At 32.2% G+C, this 25,967-nt stretch overlaps 1 protein-coding gene across 8 annotated transcripts in view; it reads left to right on the top strand.

Moving 5' to 3' along the window:
• The window catches only part of LOC119831472 (four and a half LIM domains protein 2), a 123,114-nt gene that overhangs the window by 92,324 nt on the left and 4,823 nt on the right, over positions 1 to 25,967 (top strand). For 4 of the 8 annotated variants that reach the window (XM_038354842.1, XM_038354841.1, XM_038354846.1 and 1 more), the window contains 2 exons: positions 11,298 to 11,498; positions 13,524 to 13,698. In XM_038354842.1, coding sequence (XP_038210770.1) covers positions 11,298 to 11,498; positions 13,524 to 13,698 — 376 coding nt within the window. Of the gene's footprint in view, positions 1 to 5,215; positions 5,959 to 6,139; positions 6,546 to 10,478; positions 10,906 to 11,297; positions 11,499 to 13,523; positions 13,699 to 18,265; positions 18,617 to 25,967 lie in introns of those variants that run through there. The other 4 variants (XM_038354839.1, XM_038354840.1, XM_038354843.1 and 1 more) reach the window with 4 other exon arrangements.

Genomic DNA, 25,967 nt, shown 5'->3' with positions numbered 1-25,967 from the left:
AACGTAGAAGCATAGTTTGTCTACTCGACGACAGATGGCGCGCTCTGTCTTTATTCTCAATTGAAAAAGTTTATTTTTCAATTTTTTTTTCATAATTTAAAAGCATAACATTAAATTAAAATCTAATACTTAAAAGTAGTTATGAATAATATATAAAAAAATTGCTGATTTAGCAGAAAACTTTTCATTTAACAATAGATTTTTAGCTACTAACTATCGTTTCTCTTTCCGATTTTAAACATTTTAAATGCGTTTTGTATCGATTATAGTTTCAAATAACCCCGAACTTGATCAATGATGAACCGATTGGCAGATTGGCAAAATGTCTGTCAATCTGCACACAGGAAGACCGTTGTCTTGGCACTTGCCACGCTAGCGGCTAGTCAATGACTTCAATTATACAGAAAAACAAGAATATAAAAAATTTAATTTATTTATTTATTTATTTATTTATAATAATTAAAACGGTTTTACACCAATAACATTAATTATCAATATTTACATTATATAACATCTCACTTAAATTTATAAATAATATATATGACACAATTACTGTTAAATACATTACATAATTACAATTAATGAAGTAAATTTAAATGAAGTAAAGTAAATGAAAAGTAAATTTTTAGATGATACATTAAATAAAAAATGTAATATGCTTTATATTAAAATGGAGAAATCTTTAAACAACCGTTCGTGATTCCAAAACCTGGTTGGGTATCTATTATTGATTACATTGACTTTGAGATACGTTATGATTTAGTTAATTATGTTGGATTTTTAAACTCAAATCGAAACAAATAATCTCTTCTATCCTTATTTCGCGGGCGAAGCCACAGGCGAAAGACTAGTTCATAAATAAAAATATTACCTCTGTAGTTACCTATGTATAAAAAAATACTTGCCTACTTGTAACATAAACAACAATAAGATGCAGTAATTCAAAAGTATGTACTATGAAAACATATTTAAAATAATGTCCGTCTTCGGGTTAAATGAAGAGTTTAAAAATTCAAGTGACTATTCGTCACATAATCACACTTTGGTTTCTAAAGTATATTGATATTATAAAATATGTATGGCGCCCGGTTTCAGGAAATTTTATAACGATAAACAATTGTTTTTAATAAATTGCTTTACCGCCAAAACGATAGTGAGATATTACTTCTGATGTTAAGGATAAAATAGCTACCAAATTAGTATTTGCTTATTTAGTACTAGCTTTAGCCCTTGCCTAAAATCGGCATGTGATTAAAACAATCTATTACTCAGCATGTAATTTTTTCAATGGGCCCGAAACTAAAAAGAACACTAAAAAAAAATTGATTTTTAATTACAATTTATAAATTACTAGCTGTTCGCCCCTTTATCACCTGTGTAATTGTAGCTTTCTAATGGTGAAAGAATTTTTGAAATCGGTCCAGCCGTTCACGCGTGTTTGCGTGACGAAGGGAAGAGGGGACTAATTTTTATATATATAGATAAAATAGTTTGATGGCCGCATTACATAGAAATAGATTTTCCCTCAGTAGATTTTTTTTTAATCCTACATTATGTATTACGAGGCGCTCCTCCCGGCTCCGCCCGGGTATCAATATACCTGTTTTATCCCAAGGGAGCATTTAATCAGGATAAAAAGTCCCTGTCTGTATACGAAATTCCATCAAAATCCGTTCAGTAGTTTCAGTGTTATTGACGAACAAACATCCAATCAAACATTTATAATAGTAGTGAAAAGTGTGATTATCTAGTAATCGATTAACTTTTAATTTACAAATCTGCATTAATTATTAAAAAAGACAACATCTACAAAGAATTCGACATCGTGGTATGGTCACATAATGGAGGACTACATTAAATATTCTTTGCTTATAAGCATGATATATGGATTCATAGCTAACGAATACTTGAGATTTCTTATTAAATCTAACCTCATTTTTTAAATTTTGAGATAACTAACAACTGAAACGGAATTCCGAAAATACTTACACAATACAAAATACTTATAAATACTTGAGTAAAGGTACAAAATTATTTTACTTATTGCTTTTTTATATTGTAATTAATATATTATCAATATATAATACATGTCAACGACAACACACAGGCTGGCTAAAAATAAAAGAATTTTATTTCAATTACATACAGTTGATAAATTTATAACGCAAGTCAAAACAAATCACAAACGTATTAAACATTCAAATAAACGTATAAAGCATCATTTATACTGGTGATTTACATTCCCCGAGTGCTCAAATTTAATTGAACAGTATAATATAATATACTGCAATTGTGCGCCAATACGCGAGATCTCGGACTATAAAAACTGCGATGATATGAAGCAAGAGTCAACAAAAATGTCAAAAATAAACGGCGTCACATTCAACATAGATTCTTACAAAATTAATTTAATCATTTCGCATGCCAAGGAGGATATGTTATTGGCACGAAATTGTTTGGCAATTAAATATTTGACATTTTAATACTGTGAAACATGGGAATATATTATTTAATCAAATTATTCTTAGTATTTTAATATATTCATCATCCACACACGTTATATACAGTCAAATCTTACTTTTCGCTCTGTACCATACGGATATATTTATACTATCTGCGCCCCACGGTTTCACCCGAGTAAGCCCGTATCTCGTAGGAATATCGGGATAGAAAGCCTTTATTTTGATCCAGTTGACCAGCTACCTACTTATCAAATTTTATTGCAATCGGTTCAGTAGTTTTTGCGTGACAGAGCAACAAACACACACACACACATCCTTACAAACTTTCGCATTTATAATATTAGTAGGATAGTAAGATTAGTATTTCTTACAATACTTTAAAGAAAGATTAAATCTTGCTTACCGTTATCATTTTCATGTAACACATTAATTAAACATTATAGCAAAATGCTAATAAAGTAGAAAATACATTGTACTGTTTAAAAACATTTCACATATAGATGTTTATAAACTATTAACGACTTCCTAATACCCACGTCTTTGTTCATTCATTCACGATAAGTTTTACGACTCGTGCATAAGTATGAATGAAAAAAAAATAACGAGCATTTTCTTAAGTAGACAGCTTTACTACGAAAACGTGCGTTTCTTGGCACATACAACCTCTACAGTTTGTTTTTCTACGTAACTTAATAATAGTCTCCTTGAAAGCCGTCGTACAATAACCTTCTCATCTATTTCTGCGTTTCCGTGACAACAAACTCGTGATTTTTTTTCATGTATTGCCATATTTTAGAAAAAACACAATCCTTTTTTGGAAAATCTTAAGAATGATGATATTAATATAAATAATTCGTTTTGAATTTATAAAGTACAGGGCGCATAATATGAAACTGAGTTCTAAATTAGAAATTCGTTGGTTAAACGTCTTTCTAGTTATTGGTTCAGTGTGATGTACCGCGATCCACTAGTGCGCACGGCCCGCGTGACGTCACCGCGTATCGAGTTACGTGCGCGCCCATCTCCGTACGCGGACGACTACTTTCACTTGAAGGCAAGGTCGCTTCCGAAGCACGGATTGTTTACTAAGAAGCTTCTTTAATTCGTAATGGCTCCCTTAATCCTTAATAGACATACTAAACTAGGTCTATATTCATTTTACTTGTTTGAGGATGCAGCGCGAATCTCGGTCCTTATTAGTTACACTTATTTTTCTTAGACTTTTCTTCTATGGAATGGCGTCTACCCTATTATCTACCTAATTATATAAATTACTGTGTTTTATTTAATATAAGTGTTGAATATAGTATTGAATTTTTTTTAACCGACGCGGCGGCACATACAAAATAATGTTATCTCAAAATAGTGTTACTTAATATCTATATTAGAAATAATAAAGATTAACATTTTCCTTAACGAGCTATTAAATCCTTATATTATATATTTCTAAGTTTCTTCCGATGACTCCAAACCTTATACATGTGTTGAATAAAACTTCCTACATAAGCTATACCCAACATGTAGACCCTTTTTATTATAATTATGTAAGAACACTATTAAACCTGTAAAAAAACTATAATATCGTGAATTAGAATCAATCATAAAATATTGAATATCACAGAAGATGCTTACAATCTCGCCGTCCATAGCTTGCGCCTACGCACACCGTTATAATTCACGCGGGCCTTTCTCCGTCATTATGACGTCATAGTCCATGATTAGAACGCGTACTGAGTGCACATTGTCTGCTAATTTTATTTGGTTACGCTCATTACCGAAGTGCTATACTTTACTCATTATCAGATTTAATGGAACGACTCAAATATCGTCAATTGGTTTAAATGCTACTATTTTCGATAAGCAGTTAAATATTGTATTATATTTTACATATTTTGTTCACGTAACGTAATAAGATTAGGGTTGCTGTATTAAATTATGATAAGAGACTCGGAAATCAAAATACGCGGGCAGACTGAGCAGCTCTGTTCCGGTGCTAAAGCCCGACAGCATGGCCGAGTCTGTTCCGATAGCCATGTATATTTTTTATGTTATTTAGTTCTAAAGTTGGCAATGAAGCCTATTATCTTTCTTTCCTTCTTAATGTCAAACGTTTTTCAAAAACAGTTATAGTACTTTCAATGTAATTCATCCATCATTCACTTTAATAGTAAGTATTAAAACTGAGCGATAGTAAAGATTATCCCTTTTCGAGTTGTGCATATTTAAGGTTTAAAATAGTAAGAGTAATTTATCGCATGCATAAAAAAATAAACAACCATTAAAGCTTTAGTTTACTGGAATTATAACATGCAATCATGAATCTTCGAGTACATCTAATACTTTGATGGTAATAATAAAATTTCCTGGCATTGTGACAACTGCCAGTGTTTACTGAGTTGCCTTTGGATCGCATTTTTTAATGTTGTACATGAGAGATTTGCGCGCGTGCAAAACATTCAGTTTTTATCCTCTTGAGGTCGATGACTCATGATCACTTTAAACGATTATAATTTCTATTTCCAGGCAAAGTGTTTCAATGTCAAGTAACAGATATAAAATATTTTAATAGTTACGTAATTTTGTGCTCTTTCTTTTGCTACTGTTACATTAAAGGGTTATAAAATATTAAATATCGCTAAGCTTACTCGAAAACCTTGAACAAAAAATTTAACTAGACATAATCGATGCTATGTCTAGTCACAATGCCAAACGCAATTCTAAATGTGGACACAAACTTTGGCAAGTGCCATATTTTAATTTCAGTTCATATCTTGCCCCGGAGTTCGCTGCATCCGATCCCTGCCCTATCAATCTTCACCTACTGCCCTCTCCCTCTGTAGTGATCAGTGACAATGGGACTAATGTTATCAGTTGTAATATCCTACGCTGGATTCAACGAAGCCATAGAGTGCGTCAAGCATATCCTCAGCGGCATCATACCCGATACCGAGCCAAACTTTCAAGATCTAGTCGAATATTATACGAAACTTCTTCAAAAATCATCCAATCCGTCAACACCTCGAGTCTGGACTGTGGAAAGTGGTCAAGGATACCTCCATTTAACCGAAGATAAGAATGGGTGCATTAAGTCAGCAGCAATAAAATTTTACGGTGACAAGACTATTGCTTTACTTTTCTCAACTAAAATAAGTAGCTTCGGTCAAGATTCCGTTGAAGATTCACAAGCAAACGGTGATTATAGATTCGAAAGGTACATACCGACAAAGACGAAAACAATCATATCGGAATCATCAGAGTCGTTCAGTGTTGGATATAAAAAACGATCACCCACTACCTCTGAAACTATTTCAGATTCAAATGCAATTTCAGAGAATTCTCGTGAAAAAGATGACCTCGTTGGTGAGGAAAATAGAGAAAAATTATCATGGGAATATGTTCCTAAAAGCCCGTCCCCTACACCGCTGCCCGAAATAAATTTTCAGTCCTATGATGACGACAAAATTGGAGACACCACTTACAGCGAAAGCTATTTAAGGTTAATATTATCTCTGTTCTCTCAGCACGTCTCATTCATTACGTCACCAGCACGCTCCGTAATGACCTAGCTTCCTTTCATTGCGTGTCACCATACGCACCACACATAAGTATTTTCACGCATGGAACTATTTCACAATTACAATAAATAAACCGATTCATGTTTTATAAATCTGTTTAAGATCACTAGATGGAATTAAATTCACACCATTACAACGCAATGATCCGAGCGGCCGTCGGAGGACTTTTCGGATGCGTAAATCATCATCGTCGAATTCTTCGAAAGAATCGCGTGCCTCGCGCGAGGAGGAATTAAAAATGTTCACGTCGCTCGAGGAGGAAGAGTTCAAAAGCATGAACAAAGAGAATAACTACACCGGTTTTGGGAGTGCACCTAATTTAGTGACACGTTCTTATTCCAGAAGTCGCTCCAGGGAACGATCGAAAGATAGGAAAAACCGTAGTTTTAATGACGAAACAAGTACAGACAGCGAAGAAAGGCTTGAAGTTAGACAGCAACGAAGTCTGTCAAGATTAGGCTCATTCGAGGAGAAAGACGAAATCAAAGAAACGGCTGAAAAAAATGAGGTAACCAAGCAAGAATCGGAAGATGTTGATTTCTGGTCTAATATCGCAGATTAGTGACGCTTTTATCGAAGCACGATGCTATAATATGTTAAGCTTAATGCGCATGATTGATTGAGATATTAAACTGTTATATTTTTTATCCTTGTGTTTGTTTTATATATCCCACGTAGATACCTTCCATTAGGACAGGATATGGTATTATTAGGCGTATAATGTTTGGCTTCGGAATTTATACCAAAATTATTTTACACTCGGTCCAAGTATTTTATACTCCTATCGTAATCGCAAATACATAATTAGAGTGAGATATCTAGTCAGACATGTAGGTACAGCTTTGCATTGAAATGCACATAAATCAAAAAATTATAAATGTTCAGTTGCACACTTGCCAACAACTTGCCGTTAAGTACTATAAATTATTATTATCGCTATTAGGACAAACTTAAGTATGTCACGAAAGTATAACAGTTGCACAATTGATCCAAATATATTCACTATGATGAACCTCGACCTACTTAAACTCCCTGATGCCGGGCCAACCTTCAGCCCGTTATATCCCATAGTTCAGTGACATTTTTAACATACTACGTAATCAAAGAAAGCTCATGAAAAAGCTTAGTGATTAGTCAAGATCTTTTATTTGAAATTATAGATGTAAATTTTAAAATTTGTATCAAATCATCTACAATATTTGTCCAACTGCAAATACTGAAATAGACTTTCCTTATGAAATATTGATAACTTTTATTAATATCGTAGTTTCTTATTATCTTACACCTGTTAAAATACATTGGAAAATTTAAATTTTTGACTCTTATATGAACTATGCGCTGTGACCCGCGGCGTCAATCGCGTGGTACCTGGGTAAAAAGTAATAAGCTAAAAGAGAATCCAGACTATAATCTATCTCTGCACCAAATTTCATACAGATACGATGAGCTGTTTCGCGTGAAAGAGTAACAAACAACCATACATCCATCCGTCCATTCTTACAAACTTTCGCGTTTATAATATTAGTAGGATATACTTATTACTGTACTATAAAATAATACAAAAAATTATTCAAATCTCTTTAAATCAACGATGAGAATGTCATCACCACGCGCGATTTCAAGTAATTTCCTTCAAATCAACACATAAAACTATTGTTATTCAACTATTTCAACCTTGGCTTTATAACCTGTTCAGTTGCGCGGTTAGTTGCACTAAAATATTGTGTTACTGCGGTAACAGACAGACTGTGGAATCATCTCAAAACCGCACCAATGAAAACTTTACAATTTTACGACGGGAAACCAAATTGACACCTTATTACCTTTAATGACGCGTTGTTACCCTTTTGTATAAAAATATTTGTTTACAGTTAGTTACATGAAGTAGGAGGGAGTAATAAGATATGCGTATGAAATAATCTTACTATAAAAATCGCACATAATTCCAAATTTTCACATAGTTATAGAAATTATTAGCGAGGTAATATATCACTAGACCGAACGTATTTGCATCGTTGCTGATATTGCAAAATAAGCTAATATTTCATCAAATATAATCTGAGTAAAAGTGTCCCAAACTCATATTGAGCGCATCAATAACTGTTCACAAGATGAAGAGGGAATATATGAAAAAATACTTTCTATTCCTATTATAATTGATCGTGCATTTCTCACTTGAATCTTCCTCTCAATCCCACAAAGTATATCATATTTATAAACAACTCAATTTAAAAAAGACTCAAATAAATGAAGAGATTTACGTGAAGTTATTCAAAACTGTTAAAGCTGTTCAAGTTTAATGAACTGCACTACTTGTTATGCATGATTAGAAATTTCGTAATTAAGCTACAAGTATTCAATCCAATTGAAAACCTCCTTTGATGTCGGTTGATAAAACAAGATCTTTAGAGTTTTAAAATAACGAAATTGTGAAAAAAAATCTTATGATAAATACACAATGACAACGCAGTCTTGCCTCGAAAACAATATTTAGTTCTCGGAATCTTTCTTGATATAACATCGTTATAATAAGATTTTCGTTATGATTTATTGCCAAGTGCCTACTTTTGTCTTATTGTGTCGCATATCCACTTGTTTCATAATGTTATGTATCTATCAATTTATACTAATTGAATTGAATTGTATTGTTGTCTTATTATAATAGTAACTATATAATTCATATAACTGTTATATAATTGATAAGCAATTAAGCATATTATAGAAATTATATTTTTCATATAATAATAATTATTTTATTATAAATTACATTGTTATTTTTGGTTTAAACATAACTCTTTTTTTTAATTTATCTGGAGTTTGATAGTTTCTTGTTTTTTTTTTAACATGATATTCATGGTACCACCGGTGTTTTATCACATTTAGAAATAACTCTTGTTTCTTATTTTATTATTTATAATTATATAGCTAGATTAAAAGTTATACATATCTCTTGGTACTAAAGTATAACGTTCAATAAAAAATTACGGATTAGAATTTTAATGTTAGATCTTACTACATCGAAATAAAAAAACGTTCCCTTTTAATTAAAACACTCTTTAAAAATTTCTAGTCAATTTATAGAGAGATAGATTCATTACGTTCTTATAACCGATTCATGTCTAACTCTATGAAATAAAAATAAAATTTTTGGGCGTGGATCTATAGAAAAAGCAATCACGCGTCTAATGTGGGCTAATGATATTAATAAACGCACGTCAATATCGCAAATTATTCTCAGATATTATTCAGCGATTCCTTAAGATAAGCGTCATTCATCTTTCCTAATAATTACACGATTCTAACCGCCTACATTCAACACGTAGCAACGAGCCTAAAGACCGACGCTTTGCCTCACATAACACATCCTACGGCCAGATGTTTCGCATTCAAGAAAAATGCGAACATAAAAACAACGAATGAATGGAGTGACCAAGACCTTGCTAATTCGAGCGGTCAGTTTGAAGGCTGTATTTTAAACGTGTTGTCAATAGATATATGGCTTACAAGTTATTAGTTTACCCACAATACTCTTAATATACAATATACAATACTCTCAATAACTGCTTGCTTAAATAATAGTAACAAACAAACAACATTAATATTATTGGCATATTTACATATTGCGAATAAGTTATAATAAATTTTGAAACCTACAGTATTTCCGAACAGCCACTGCATATTCCTGTAATAGGAATTTTGCCTCCAAGTGAAAATTATGTTTGCTTTGGATCTTACGTAATAGATATTGTAAGCGAGAACTGATAGCTTACACATGGCTATGTTATACTAAACACACTGTAATTGAACTCTCATTCATATCTTCCAATGAATTGGAGTTTAATGCATGCAACAACAAATCATTCATTTGCACTGGGAACTTGGGCAAACAGCAGAATATTTATAAAAGAAACTGTTTATTATTCTAGTCTGCTTCTGCTCTTCAACATCGCAATCTGAATTCACGTATATATTGAATAAATCTATATGAATATACTCAAGATCCGAAACCGTAAAAAGTTTACAAATTAAAACTATCTATCAATAAATAAGGTTAGCTTTGATCGTTCACAAACATTAATCTTACGTCGTTTCACGGATCTTATCTGATTGATGTAAAGGATTAAAAGATTTGTTCAGTAAATCGTTTGCGTCAATCACGCCTCATAAATTTCCTAGACAACATTTCGCGAACTACATGTAACCTTCGATAATTGCCAAAAATCAATCAATACATCGATTTACAACCTTTTAATTCACCACTTTTGAGGGTGAAATTATTTAAGTCAGGTTGTCGATTGTAAATCATTAATCGTTAACCAATTACCGATCCGCATTAGTTGAATCTGGGCCAAAGCGATAAGGCGACTACATTTCAATAAGCAAAGCTTTGAATCGGTTCGCCCTACATATCACAAGTGCAAGGGATCGTGTGAGCAACACGGACATAGGAGATCTTGAAGCTGCGAGGAAACCGATCGCGGCCGGTTAGCGAGGGAAACGCACACGCTCAAATCTCCGGACGTTTGGAAACGCCCGCCCGCGCACCTGCCCTCTCCGTCACTCATCCAAATTTAAATCCCAAACTCTCCCCACCGTCGCGTTCGCTAAACATTCTGGAATAATTCCTGCGATTCAGGCACCGGTACTCGCCATTCGAATTCGGGTCGCAACCGCGTTCAGTGATATCCTAAGAAATATTAGACACAGATTTCAGCCATGGCTGACGTAGACGTTCAAGTCCAGTATACCACCACGGAACGCAAGACCAGGAAGGTCAAGAAGACCTCCAAGCGTAGGGAATCTAAGGATGGCGAGGTCACAGTCACAGAACTCGAGCAGACAAACACCACCACCACCAACGACGATGGGTATGTGTAGAGGTGGCCATCTCCCTTGACCCCGTGCATAGTGCGATGTGACAGTGTGTTGCAGACTAGTGACTTTCTCGTTCCGCTTTTAGTGATTTTATCAAAAATGCACAGCTTTATCGTACCCCTATGGCCACCCTCACATACCCGAACTAATCTAAGGTATATGAGCATTCTATTTCAATGATATCAAAAAATTATTGTTAAATACAAATATTTATATACCAAACAGTTTTAAAATACGAATTATATGTAAATTCTATCAAGAATAATATAAATAATGCAAACAACGATGCCCCTGAACTTGGGATTGTAACAGAACATATCGTCTATTTTTGTTCCCTGCATGTAATCGTCCATTGCGAAGTTTAAATTGATTTTGTCTTTTCCAGCTTATTTTTAGTGACGAGTACACCAAGGCGATGAACAAGGACTGGCATAGCGGACACTTCTGCTGCTGGCAGTGCGATGAGTCGCTGACAGGGCAGCGCTATGTGCTCAGGGATGAACATCCCTACTGCATCAAGTGCTATGAGAGCGCCTTCGCTAACGGCTGCGAGGAATGCAACAAGACCATCGGTATCGACTCCAAGGTGAGAAATAAACTTATTTTCAGGACACTAACATTATACCTTCCTGCGAAACATATTCATTGTCATATTCATTATTTCAAAAAATGCATCGTAATTTATTTTTTCAATATGTGTCACTTCATTTGAGTAACTAGCAATATCTGGTCCAAAATTTAATGTGTTATTGCTATGCTAAACTCATAATTAACAAATACATTTACACATAATCGTTAAATTTATTAGAAACACTGACATATTTAGCGCAGATTTGGCCACAGTCTTGTTTACCGTGGAAATGCGTAAATCTAAAACATTATGCAATAGATCCTTTCGCATAAATAGTGGACGCGGCGCGAACGGTATTAGGATCAGTGTACCGCGATCAGAATAGCTATGGAGTCGGTGGCATTGCTTAGCTTTGTTACGATCAAATTTAGTTTGTCACTCCAGTCGGCCCAGATTCTTCAAGCGCACCTCTGCACACGGCCCCAGACTGAACGCTGCCAAACCAACATAAAGAATACAGCTACGCCAAAGACTACATTTATCTAAAGCCGGACGAATGACTTTTCCTGTCATACCAAACAATCATAACTAACACATTGTTATTGCTTGGGATCATTTCCAGACCATCTATATTTAAAAATCCATTTCGGATCGCAAGAAAGCAAAAGTAACACAATATTAGAACACGGCTGTTCATTTTAAGTGTACCGACGAATTTGTTTTGGGAAAGGCAATAAAATGTACGAATATAATATAAAAGGTGGTAACATTGTTAAAGCTTGTGATGTTATTTTTAACAAAACTCATAACAAATAATAAAATTTTTGGAAGCAATTCTACAGCGCGAACATCTATTTCTGGGTCGGATACAGTATTATATTCGTTTTGCGTTTTGTTTCAACCTTGACAAGCCATGGGTGGATCCATCAGGCGGTTCTTTAAGATATATACATGATTCAATTTTAACTAAGCATTTCGTAAGCGTCCAAAATAAACATCTATATTTTATTGACATTACGACATTTAGTTTTGAACGTGAGTTCAGAACCGTTTGCACTAAATATAGAATAGAATGAGGGGAGTTTAATTCTGAATGTGAGCACATTCGTCAACATAGTGTACACTTTCACTTAGATATGTTTCAATTTCAGTAATGTAAACAACTTTTATATTGATATAGTAAACAAGGAATGAGCTATGATTTAATTATTATTCCTTTATATTATTGTTATAGATATGTTTATAGATTGAGTAACTAACTCAAACCTGAATATTTTTTAGAGTGCCTTTTATAATTCAAAAATAAAGGGCAATTAAGTGAAGTTGTATAAAAGTAAAATGAATTCATTAATTGATTGGTTTCTTCTGAATTATTCGCAACAATAAACGATAACTCCTAATCAGTACAAACTCAAAATGCTATCAGTATACGTAGGCGTCCAATAATCATTGAACTAAATGATCCTTGCCTAGCATAAATACGAGATGGGTGGAATCCAATCGTACTTAGGATACATTAATTCGCCCACGCGCCGATTGTTTTTCTATTTTGTTTTGCGTTGGGATTTCCATAGAGCGATCACGTTCTACGTCCTCATTTGTAAACTTTGTCTATTAGATTTGTAAAGTCATTTATAATAAGTAATGATGACAGTGTCTAATGATAATAATGCGGTGATTGTTAACTGTTTTTATGTTGATGATTACCGACCGATTTGGTTTCGCTGATATAAACAGAGACAAAATTTATCAAATGATCTTGATTGTTAACACTTTATAAAATTTTTTACAAATTTTAATTAAGAAGATATTCATTCTTCAACAATTCCGTTTTTATCATTGAAGTCTTTCATCATTATAACCTTCGGTGGGACAACTGACTATTGAAGTGATATTAACACTTGCTCGTATTATAAAACCATAGTCGTTTTCTAAGATTCATGGCTGTCCAATAGGAATTGTTCGGATGAATGCTGCGACATATGTAATAATATATTTATGTTGTGTAACCATTGATAAGTAATCTATGGTTTTCTCCAGGATCTGTCGTACAAAGACAAGCACTGGCACGAGGCCTGCTTCCTCTGCGCCAAGTGCCGCGTCTCGCTCGTGGACAAGCAGTTCGGCTCCAAACATGACAAGATCTACTGCGGCAACTGCTATGACGCTCAGTTCGCCAGCCGGTGCGATGGCTGCGGTCAGGTGTTCCGTGCTGGTAAGTGGAGCTTGCTTGCTTATAAGTTTTTCAATACTTTTCGAAACTGTTTTGGTACACTGCGGCCTATTTAACCATTTCTGGATACGTTCTTCTGACTGAACTGACAGATAAGCCATATACTAGTTAAGATTTACGCCAAAATCGTCAAATATTGTATCAAGGAGATAATTAACAAGTGATAAAAAATGTACTTAATGTTACTATGGTAACCGTAGCTACTATTAGTATAAGGGATTCAGAAACAATAGAGCAGCTATATAACTCTAGTTTTATAAAAACGGATGCGCAAAACAAAAATTTCGTTTCTTCACTCGCGTAGGTACTGAAACACAGTAGGTAAGTGAACAGGTTTTAAACGAGACGGCTGCGTTGTATTCATACAGTTTTCAGTTGTTCAAGCTTTGAGTACGTCCATGAAAGGGGAGCTTGAAACTATTTGAGAGTCTGTAATTATGTTCAGTTAACGTGGAGCGGAATAACAAGGAGTTTAAACAAGTTATAAACGATCGAGGCGGCCTTTTCGAAATACTAACAAACATTTCGTGTTATTGCTGTGAAATGTATTTATTTTATATGGGAAAGGTTTTTTTTGGGTCTCGAGACTTTGTAGCACATACTTCATTTAGGTTTCAATCGCCATCAGGCCCTTTTAATCTACTGCTATCTTTAGGTACTAAATAAATAAATTTATTTTTTAAAATATCTTTTTTACACATTTTACTTATTCACTTCATGTAAACGAACGATGGACTTTCTCATGTCAAAATTTCCATTTTCATCCCCCCGCAAGATTACAGTCATGTATCGTAAATAAACATAATGATATCAAAATCTCTTCATCACGTATTACGTAATAGAGCAATGAAATTAACACAAATGAAGTATTAATTAGTACTATAAGTATTTATTAGCATGGAAATAATTTTATGTATGATTTTCGACCATTACACCAACGATAAATCATATTCAGGGCTTTCCAATACCTTGCAAGCATTATAAGTCTATGAAAGTACGTTGATCTACTTTTAGTTCCATTACGTCCATAAAATCATTCATGATTACTATTTTATGCGCCTGTTCATATTTTATAGCACAGATTACACTTTCATATATTAGAGTTAGACAACACATTTAGTCAATATTCATGTATTGAATTGTGACTACCTTTAATGTTAATATATATTAATGAAGAGACAATTTTTATGATATTGAAGTTATTTTATCATAATAGTGTTATAAAATAGTAGATAATTCTCATTAAAATAAATCCATAAATTCTAATCGAAGCTCAAGCATATAGATCAGTAGTAGTTTGATATCGACCGACGCAAACGTTATTTTTAATCGTTTGACACCTAAATATGGTATGTATTGAATATACATTATTACGGATTTGTAACATATGCGATAAAGATTGACTCATGCTACGACATACTGACTTGGAGTTTGCGAAACATTTATTTTTTTCTATTTCATGGGATATATATGGATATATAGTCTTTTTTCTAGTAAAAATTTTGACATATCGATAAAATACGATTTTACAATACACTAAACTGTAAATGTATATTTTGATATATTTTGTAAATTCAATACTCCTGTAGTAGCCTAAATATTAAGTGATAAGTCCTTTATTGCAACAGCATTTTCATATATTTTTACATTTAAATATTAATTACAGTAAACTTCATTAGTTTTATGAGTATGTAGAATTTAAGTAGTTATATTACAGCAATTTATGATTTATAATATGTATATATAATAGATAACTTTACATGCCTCTAATAAAAAAATAATCCAAATCAACATAAATTACTCTTTTAAAATATTTAAAGTGTCCTTAACATATTGCTACATATCTTGTTATCATATATAACTTTGCGCTCGTCATTCATCAGCACTATGCGTCTCATATCTGCTGACTGTGCCCATATAAGGGCTCTTAGTTACCCTGGCTAGACTTGTTAAGGAGTTCTTAAGGTGATTTTATAAAAAAAAAAAACTGATTGTCATTGTCATAGCCTTGCGCATGCGTATTCCGAATTAAACATTTTAAAGATACTTTTCATTCTTGTTCCCATAAGAGCGGGCTGTTTCAAAGGATTAATATATTTTTTAGTAAAATATAATACCACTTATCTTATACTTATAATCTGTGCATTTTCTGGTACAATTTGTTATGAAACTATCATACTTTCAGTTTTTGGGTCATTACAAAGGATTTTTTTATATGTAGATGCTGATGAAATGTTTTTTTTTTATATCAGTCATAAAACATTTTATCCTCAAAATTTCACGAACCCTCGTTAGTCACCGCGCTTTTTGCTAGTTATTATAAATCAAACCAACAATAATAGTTGGCGAAACGTGACTTGATTATGAATTAAGACTTAAAATAAAATATGTTGCAACTGTTGCTATTTTTAATAGACTATTAACATAATTAATACTGTATCATCATTGACATATTCAAAAAATAAAATTTTGTACATATCTATTTATTGTCTCGAATGTACTAAATTTGTTAGTTTGAACATGTTATTTAATCTCACATTGTGTTTGAACTGACTAAATTAAGTGTCAATACCGCTAACGTATCGTCTTTAGTATACAATACCATTCACATCTCCAATGAAAACTGAGAATATTTGTAAAAGTACGTTCGTTAATTTGAATGCTTCCGTTTCTAGAATGAAAACTAGAATGAAACGGGTCAATAAAATCTTATAAAAAGAATCCTTACATTTCTTTAACCTTTAGATGGACAGTATTAAATCAGTAAAAATAATCGATAGGAGCCCATACAAACGCGTATACGATTGGAAGAATAGATTGGATGCGTAATTGGTTAGTTTGGGGCTGCCTCGTTATAAGGCGTCGATACAATTATATTCGCTATATTTACTCGGAATTTATCTACACTATTTATCTCAATTCATACATTTGTTATTATTGTACTTTATTTTGTGTCCCTGTTTATCTACCTGAATCTATTCACGCTTTAAATCTACATTACAAACTCTACACGTAGCTATAATTGCATGTGGAAAGCCGAGTGTAGATGATTCAATCCTTACAATTGGACTTATGACTAGCAAAAATTCAACGAAGGTTTTATTAATTGTTGTGTAATGAATATTCATTTAAGGTATATTATCATTCCAATATAATGAAAATGAAATATTCCGTATCTCAAAATTATTTAGACACTTACTTGACAATCAATGAAAATATAATATTTTTTAAAAATATGTGGTAATACACTCGTAAGAAATGTTATAGGCACCATAATGTAAAAATAAGTATGAGTATTGCTAGGTAATGTTGTAATGCAGATAAAGCACATCTGAATTAACGTCATTCTCAACGTAATATGATTTCTGTAATCGATTAATTTTCCTTATAATTTTATATGTATAAAAGTTTTTATTTATGTATATTTTGATAGTATTGACACCTTCCATACCTACAGTATTATGTATCCATTGGACTCTTTTCCTTTCCGGGAACTATTTTATTACATTCTATTTATACAGTTTATTTTTAAACCCAGCACGATAATAGAAATTACATATTCTGACCACACCTAATTTGAAGTAGGTAATACTCATCACTATTAAATGGCACTAATGTTTAACTTAAGTGGACTGACTCACCGCGTAGGTGGGATATAAATAAATCTTTATATTACTTGCTTGTTTTCATCGATCCCTTACCGGATTCTGCAAAAACCTTGAAAGGTCATTCCATAAACAATTTCGTAAACCATCCCCTTATACGAGTCTGTCGCATTCAAATGCCAATCCAGATTAGCAACGGTTGTCTGACACAATAGTCGTTAAAGCGTACGAAAGGGGGGATTTTAATAAAATTGTATAAGTTTTTGAATTTTTTTTTGTATATCGAATGAATAAATGAAAAGAAATATATAATATTACGTAATATTTAATAACAGTGGATGTTTTTCTCCAAGCGTTTCACATACAAAACGACTAGTTCATAAAATATAACAATGTCTTCTTTCGCACTGTGGTTTCTATAATAAATGGTTATAACGTCATTATTTATCTCATCTCAAGAGCATCTGTGTCATTAATTTAGCAGCCGATTTAAGATAACGTGACATCTCGGCATTAATCAACGGAAAGGCATTAATAACTTCTATTGAATATTTAAACTAGCGATAATTTAAATTATTTAGAAAATTACTAAGTGCAAACAAGTTCTATGATTTCTTTCCAGTTCCAATATTTTTCCTTTAAAATTTATGATATGACGATTTATTATTAAAGTCCATTCCAATATAGCCACTTCAATTTATTATACACATCAGTTCTTTATTCTTCGCCCCATTGATAAATAAATCGTTATAACAATCAAAACAATGAGGCGCAATCGGAACTTTGGGAAGAGTAATAAAAAATAATGAAACATTACTTCCTCATTGTATTATCCTGTAAGCGAATTCAAACCGTCTTATCGTATCCGATCAATTAAGTTCAATCAACAGCCTACATCCTACGGTGTGTCTGTCGGCCGCTGTACATCAGTACCGCACCGTAAGCCGAGAAGCCTGCACGGCCCCATACGAGAAGTAACCGCGTAAAAAATATCTGTCAAACTTTACGCGGCAAAAATATTGTCAAAATATATTTATTATCTGTATCGTCAATTGTGCGTCTTTAATTGTCAAAAATGTCGGCTGATGTGCTAAGTGAAGATTTTAAAACCCGCCTGCATTTCACAACAAAAACAGTAGGGCAGGAAAGAATACGGAGAGCGAGGGAAAATAAGGAAGATGTCGCCATTTTATCAATGTTCCTCCCAAATGCGACGGCTGAGCGCGAAAACAAAAAGTTCTGTTGTGCCATGAAGGATCAATGCTTTTTGGGCGATCCGCGAAAAACAATCGCAGGTGAATTTTTTATATTTTTATTTGACAGAACGGGAGGTTAAAAAATTAAACTTTCAAAAACTTGCCATTCAAAAATGGCTTATTCTATATTATAGATACATACGAGTGAAGCTAATAAAGACGTGTTAATAAATAGAAAATTTATGAAACTCGACTTACAGATTGTTTTAAATATTGCTACAAATCTATACACACTTCGTGCCGACTTGATTATAGAGTTATATTATTCTATTAATTTTAATCGATGAATTAATGTTTTATGATTATTAATGAGTAGGTACTTGAGTAACTTAATATTATTTTGAATACCTATTATTTACCTAATAAAATACATATAAACCTTTTTAAGTTAAGTAAACCAGCTTAATTCAAATATACTTAAATTTTATATTATTGTCACACTAAATTGTTCGTCTGCAAATTTCAAATATTAGCTAATGGATCATCCAACTTAAATATTGATATAGCTTTAGACGCTGTATGCTAATTCGTATTATTGCCTTAACCTCAATTCGATAGGTGTGAAGTGTTATTGACAAATTTGATGTATTTTAGCTATTTTGATTTTAAATCGTAGCTTAAGAGCCCTTTGCATTATATGCGCCAATGAATTTATTTTCGTTCTAGTAGTCCGCCCCGGTTTTCCCCGTGGTATATATGTAGTCTATAAAACGGAGGGATTACGTATCTTTGAAATGGTAATAAATTTACTGAAATCGGGTTTTGTAGCTTCTGAAATTAAAGACAAATTCTGCTTTATTTTATAAATATATCTATACCTATATCTATAATGTATTATGTATCTAATAAATATACTTAATACAATATATGCGAATGAACTACCAGGCATTCTAATGTATATATTGTATGACCATTAAACGTTATCATCATACCGATAGGTAGTGTTCCCTATACTACCTAGATATATACAACCAAAACCTCACACTCATTTACATACATTCTCCATGGTAAAGTAACAGTTTAATAATCTGTTTAAAAATAACCTCAAGTAAAGAGTAATAAATTACGCTCGTAAAATTTTAATTTAAGGTTTGGTATCCAAAAGCAGCCTGACCTTTTATATTTAGCTATATCTTACATAATAATTAAATGTTACTTCTTACGCTTGTTTAAAATACTTCTATAGAAACTGAAATTTATGTATGGCATTCTTGTTTTGTCTCATTTTTTACCGATTTTGAGACTGCTTTTTGAACTGGTGATAAAGGGTTAATACACTGGTAAATATATAATGTATGTTATGACGATTAAAATGTGTTTAAGACGAAGCTTATTTGAAAAAATAAATGTATACGGAGTAGTTTGATTTAAGTTCTATATTCGAAACGTGTTTCTATAGATGTTTAATTTTATCTAGTTCTTTCGTTTTTATACAATAATAAACTTTATAAAACCAAACGCATTCGCCGTGAAAATCGCAATAAAAGGGGCACTTTTTTATCTATCATAATTTTATCCAAAGACCAAAAAATACAAAGGACATTAAAATAAAGACAACATGAATGGGCACACATTAAGTTTAACAGCTCAGAAATTACCGTGCATTTTTTGCATAATAACGTGATAAAACAAATCATGCATTCAAATTGTAGTAAAGAGTATTATGTAAATGGAGCTTTTGTTATTTCGCTTAAATTAATGTAACTCGTGATTCGAATAACTGGGGAGGTTCTTTTGAATTATGTAACAAAGAGGTCTTTGGGTAATATATTACGCAACATAAGGCGCATCATAAATACTATATAATCATTAATTTATCTTATATATAAACTGAAAGTTGTTAATAATAGCTTAGGTAAACTTCAAACTATGTAGTTGACCTGTACTTGAAGTTTATTTCACTTCAAAATTGCGACACTCATGTAAAAGAGGGGAAAATATAAAAAATAAACAGCAGTATAATGCAACATAACTAAATTCTATAAAAATTTTGTATACCATATTAATTTCTTATAGAATGTAGTAATTTTAAATGTTTCATTACAGTCCACAATAATTTCTTAATTCATAAGAAAAGTAATTTTTGCTTTTAAGATATAAATATAGAGACTTATTTATATGTATTTAGAGCTTATATAGATTTAATCATTGCCTGTAATAGCCAACTTGCGTCAATACCGTCTTCCAACTGTGTAATTAGATGTTATTAATTAAACCATACCATTATTAACATAATAATTAATAAATAATTGAAAAGGAAATTCGATTACTCTTTAAAATATATGATTTATAAAATTACGTGACTGTTACTCAAATTCTTTTAATTAATATAAAGACAAATGTTTGAGAATGCTTTGTAGTAATACAGAATCATAGAGAATGATGGTTTAGGTTTTATATTCAGTTCGCGTGTTCCGTCGAATTCATTTTTTAGGGTTCCATACCCAAAGGAGTAAAAAGCTGTATTTTTAAGACTGTACTAGACGATTGTCTTTCCGTCTATTTGTCTATCTTCAAGCTGTATCGCATTTACCGTTCTAGTTGCACAGTTGAATTTTTCAGATATAATGTACCTATTGTTGCCGCATTAAATATAGAAAAATCGAGGTTAAGCAACATTCGGCACGGTCATAAATTTGATGGGTGACAATTTTTTGCAGATGCGATGAGCTTATTTGTTAGGTAACTATAGAAACCCTTAGGTTTTCTATAGTTTGATACGTTATCGTTAACTTTTGTATTTAGTGTGATAGTTATAATACAATGCATATAAGTAAAGCATTAACCTGAACTTACAAGCACATATCTAAAGAGGGTTTAGAAACAATCACTAGCTAAGTAAACCAAGTCCAACAAAATCAATCCAAAACCCATCCATAAGCAATTTACACGAAATAGTCAAAAAACATATAATTTAACCAAACGTGGAAGTATGCAATATAAATACTGGAAGTGAACGAGACCTTCGTAACACTGAAATGTCACTTTATCTTGACATACCAAAAAACACGTTTCCATATTCGACCGTATAAATTGTCGCCATAACAGTTCATCAGGATTGCATTACTCACCTCATTACCTTCACTCCGAATTTACCGCGTAAGAGGTGAAGGCAGTGTCAGATAATGTTAAAGTTAATTATCTACTACCTGATTACTTCTCGTCTCTATTTTCCTTTTGTAATTCTATTAGGTATCATCCACCTTAACTATGTACGTTCCTTCGTCAAAGTAAGAATCTTTCAAAGTTGAAAATTTTGCAACACCGCATTATTAGCGTTTCGGGCTGAAGAATAAGTAATCCTTCAGTCTCAATCTGTTTCTTTTATTGTTATTCTTCACCTTATGAAAGGTCAGCATGATGAATTCACCTTATGAAAGGGCAATTTCTATTTAGGCTCACCACTACCATACCCATTTCTTATATAAGGAATTTTATTTAGGATATAAAGGGCAGTAAAATATCCATAACTATAATAAAAAAGTAATATAAATTAACCAGGTTAAAGTCGCAGCATATTACACATTTTAGAATATTACATGAAGATTCAATGTTGATCGTTTGTTTACAAAATTGATCTTACTTAAGTGGCGTAAAGTATTTACTTTAACAAATGGTATTTATCTAAATCTATTGAATGTTATGTCAATATCTACACGGTCCGCAAATCGTTTAATTTTACAATATTATTTTATGTATCTACATATAATGTTAATGGCGTGTGAAACCGCAGTAAAATTTAACATGTGCTAAATTACCAACAAATTTGAAATTGCTAGAGATTTTAGAATTTATTTATCCGATATATAAAAATCGATATATTTCTTTTGATCGATACAAACCTTGGATTATTTTTAATTTGCTTGAACTGAAACATATTGCAATGAGCAAACGAGAAATTTTTATTTCTAAGAAAAATTTTCGTAAATGTCGCATATACCGTACAAGGCAGCAACCCAACCAAGTAAAGTGGACAATCGAATGGTATAATTTATTTTATATCTGTAAATGGTATGCCATATGGCAGTTTGCCTCTACCTCATACGATAACACTCGATTAGTGCGACCCTTGGCCTGTTTGCAATTGGTCATAATACTGACACGTTCCTTCCTGCATCGTTATTTATTGCTTGCAACTCTGTCAGATTGTTTTGTCAATTATCGTTGAATTTATGACTGGAAGTTTAATGGAAACATTCCGAAAGGTTTTCATATAAAAACTTTATCTCCGTATAAGTTTTTCTTGAAAAGCCAAACTCAAAAAGAACTAGAATAACTGATATTATCAGAAAAATGAGAATTTATTATAAAAATGCGCAGGTGCCTTTAAAAAACATATATTTAAAGTAGGTAATATCAGACACAGTAATTATATACATACAAAACTTAATGCAATTGGTCCCAGTAACCAGCTCGCCTTTCTCTAATACCCTTATACGGAATGAACTTTCTAATATTATGATATTTACTATGCAGCTTAGAACAACTTTTCCCTTTAATATCAAGTGTATCGTTATCAATATTCGTAATGACTGCGTTACTATTAATTACGATAAATTAAAAGCTTCATATACTCTCGTATTTTAGACAAATTAAGCACTAGCAAACCGCCCCGGCTTCGCCTGTGGTACTTAATAGGTACCGACATATATTTAGCACTCAGGGATCACGTACATTACTGAAAAATATTTAAAATCGGTACATACGTTCTTAAGATTAGCGCTTTCAAACAAACTCTCATTCAGCTATATATTATTAGTATGGATTTTATAAATTTTTATAGTCTTTAACCATGATATATACAGTATGTGTAAAATGCAAATTTTAATAGCACAATTGCTAAATAGGAATTCTCAATTTTCTAAGCACGATAAGAAAACTGCAAATGCATATAAAAATTTTCTCATGCATTTCATAATAAGCATAAAAATTTGATAAGGATTTTTCGCGGCGGTTCATGCAATGCAATGCATTTTGATTAAACGAACTTGCAAAAATACAAAGTGATGTAAATTTTAATTTTACATTTTGACATTTTAGATAGCCCGAAATTAAACAATACATATATTTTTAACATTGTTAAAATTGTTTTATTTGAAAATAAAACGATTTAATTCCAGCTGTATTCTGTAAGGTTAATTTCAAACAATATATTTAGAAGTGTTTTAACCTAATCTTGAATACTTGTGAGTAACGACAGATAAATGCTAATGCAAAAAAACTCATTTAAGGATATTAAAAGTCGTGATTCGCTCGACTTTCAGTTTATCCTACATAAAAAGATCCTTAGTCTTATTTAAATTTTGCGTAAGGAAAGAAAACAGTTACAGAAAAAAGCATACATTGGATAATTAAACAAATCGATTCTACAATAATTTAAAATAACAGCAGTCACATTGGTCCGCCAGAGTCGTATAAATACTTACATCATTTTCTTGAGCTACATTATTTACAGGCCCATAAGTTCGAAACATCCTTAATTTTTTTTTCTTAATCTGCATGACATTAACGCGCTAAAAAGTTGTAAGGAGAGTTGTAGTGAATTAATAAGTTGCTTTATCTGTGGCAAGTATTGTAAGGCTGCCCACTCACGCCCTGACATCATTCTTCCCACGTCAATGGCCTTCAAAATATCGGTGCTCGGGCTAATTCGCTCTGCATACTTGGAATTGATTACTTTATTATGTAGGTGTAAGATGTATGAAAGCAAGTATATTCTAGTGAACGGGTTATGCTGTGATTAATTGAACGAATTAACTCATTAATACATGTTATGATTAATTCAGTGTGCGGTATTTATTGGCGAAAACATCATCCTACATAAATGTATTTCCATTGCATATTATGTCAGATGCAATGGCAATTCTAATTTTATATCATTAGTGTCGTATCGATATATATTATGTAGTATGCAGCATGTCGTAGAATGTAGGTAGGTATAAACAAAAGAAACAAATATTAAAAGTGTAAAGAAAATTAATAGCGTAAAGATACATAAATTATCTTAGACGAGAACCTATTACAAACGATGATTTTACGAGCGAATGCGTTACTTTAAATCCATTTACACCATTCTAAATCTGTATCGATACAATATATATAACTGAAAACAGTTGCTAAATATTTATTTATCCCTTCATTGTTCATCATTCATTTTGTAATACAAAAATAATATCGTCATATATTCATTATAAGCGAAAGGACTTACAGAAGACCTACCATCCATCGAATAGAAAACCTTCATTTTTTTTGTTTGATAAATCCGCTGCTTTCGCAGACACGTCTAACATGATTACAAAAGGTATTAAATTTCCTTGCTAGCAGTAAATGCCCCAGTAAACTACAAAAGCTAGACAGCCGCAGCAACTTTCTCTTCCTTTATAGAAACATATTCTATTTACAATTGCTTTCTAGTCAATGATATATGGAATATAAAATTTATAAAAGACCCTAACGTTTTCGCATTCATCAATTTTCGTTTGAATAAAATATGACATTTAATATGTGTTCCTGCAGTTCTTAAAAACAGTGTGGGAGCAATTCGACCTTACCAAATTTGCAAAACAAATGAGGGTACCATATTAGCTCTTTCGTATTGAACTGCAGTGAACTTTTAAAAAAGGTGGACCGTGATCAAACGGAAATTTGTCTCTTAGTCCCTTCGTTGTTTCATGGGGGTTAGAAAAATCAATATGAAATCCAAATTGGTTTTGCGGTTGCTATTATAGATAAATACAGGTACTACTAGGTACATATACTAGCGGAAAGCCAATAACCTTAGCTGAAAGTTCGCGGAACGTAGAAAATCAGAATTTTATTTTGTCAGTTGTTGCCAACAGTTTTATTGAAACCGTCGCATATCATGCGAATAAGTGATGTAAAAGTACAGATATACTTTTAACAAAATATGGTAACTTATATAAATTCATATTTGATCATGTAATATAAGTATAAGGTGGAATGGTTAATATGTCATCAAAATTTGAAACATGATTGTTAATCATCACCAAATCACCTAATTTATTATCATCGGTACCAGTATTCCGCGGTAGTCCGCTACGATTTAGGAAAAACATTGTGTTATGTCTAGACAATGAGAAAAAAGCAACATAGATTATCAAAAAGTTGCACACACCAGACAATTTATACTCAGCGTAGACCACGACAGACACGAAACGCTTAATCCGATATAAATTCACTATCAAATATTTGTACGAAGTTTCCATTGGTTGCCTGTAACATTGATTGAATGCGCAACTTTTCGCAGACCTAGGTATAACTTTTTAATGGAATCCATATACTTTCTATAACGTTTAAAACTTTTCAAGCTTTAACAATGAATAGATTATGGATCGTATGTGAAAATGTTGCATACTTTAAAAGTGTTATT

Source organism: Zerene cesonia, chromosome 13, assembly GCF_012273895.1.
Source record: "Zerene cesonia ecotype Mississippi chromosome 13, Zerene_cesonia_1.1, whole genome shotgun sequence".
Lineage (NCBI taxonomy): Eukaryota > Metazoa > Arthropoda > Insecta > Lepidoptera > Pieridae > Zerene > Zerene cesonia.
The sequence above is the reverse complement of the archived record's forward strand: the minus strand, read 5'-3'. Positions and strand labels throughout refer to the sequence as shown.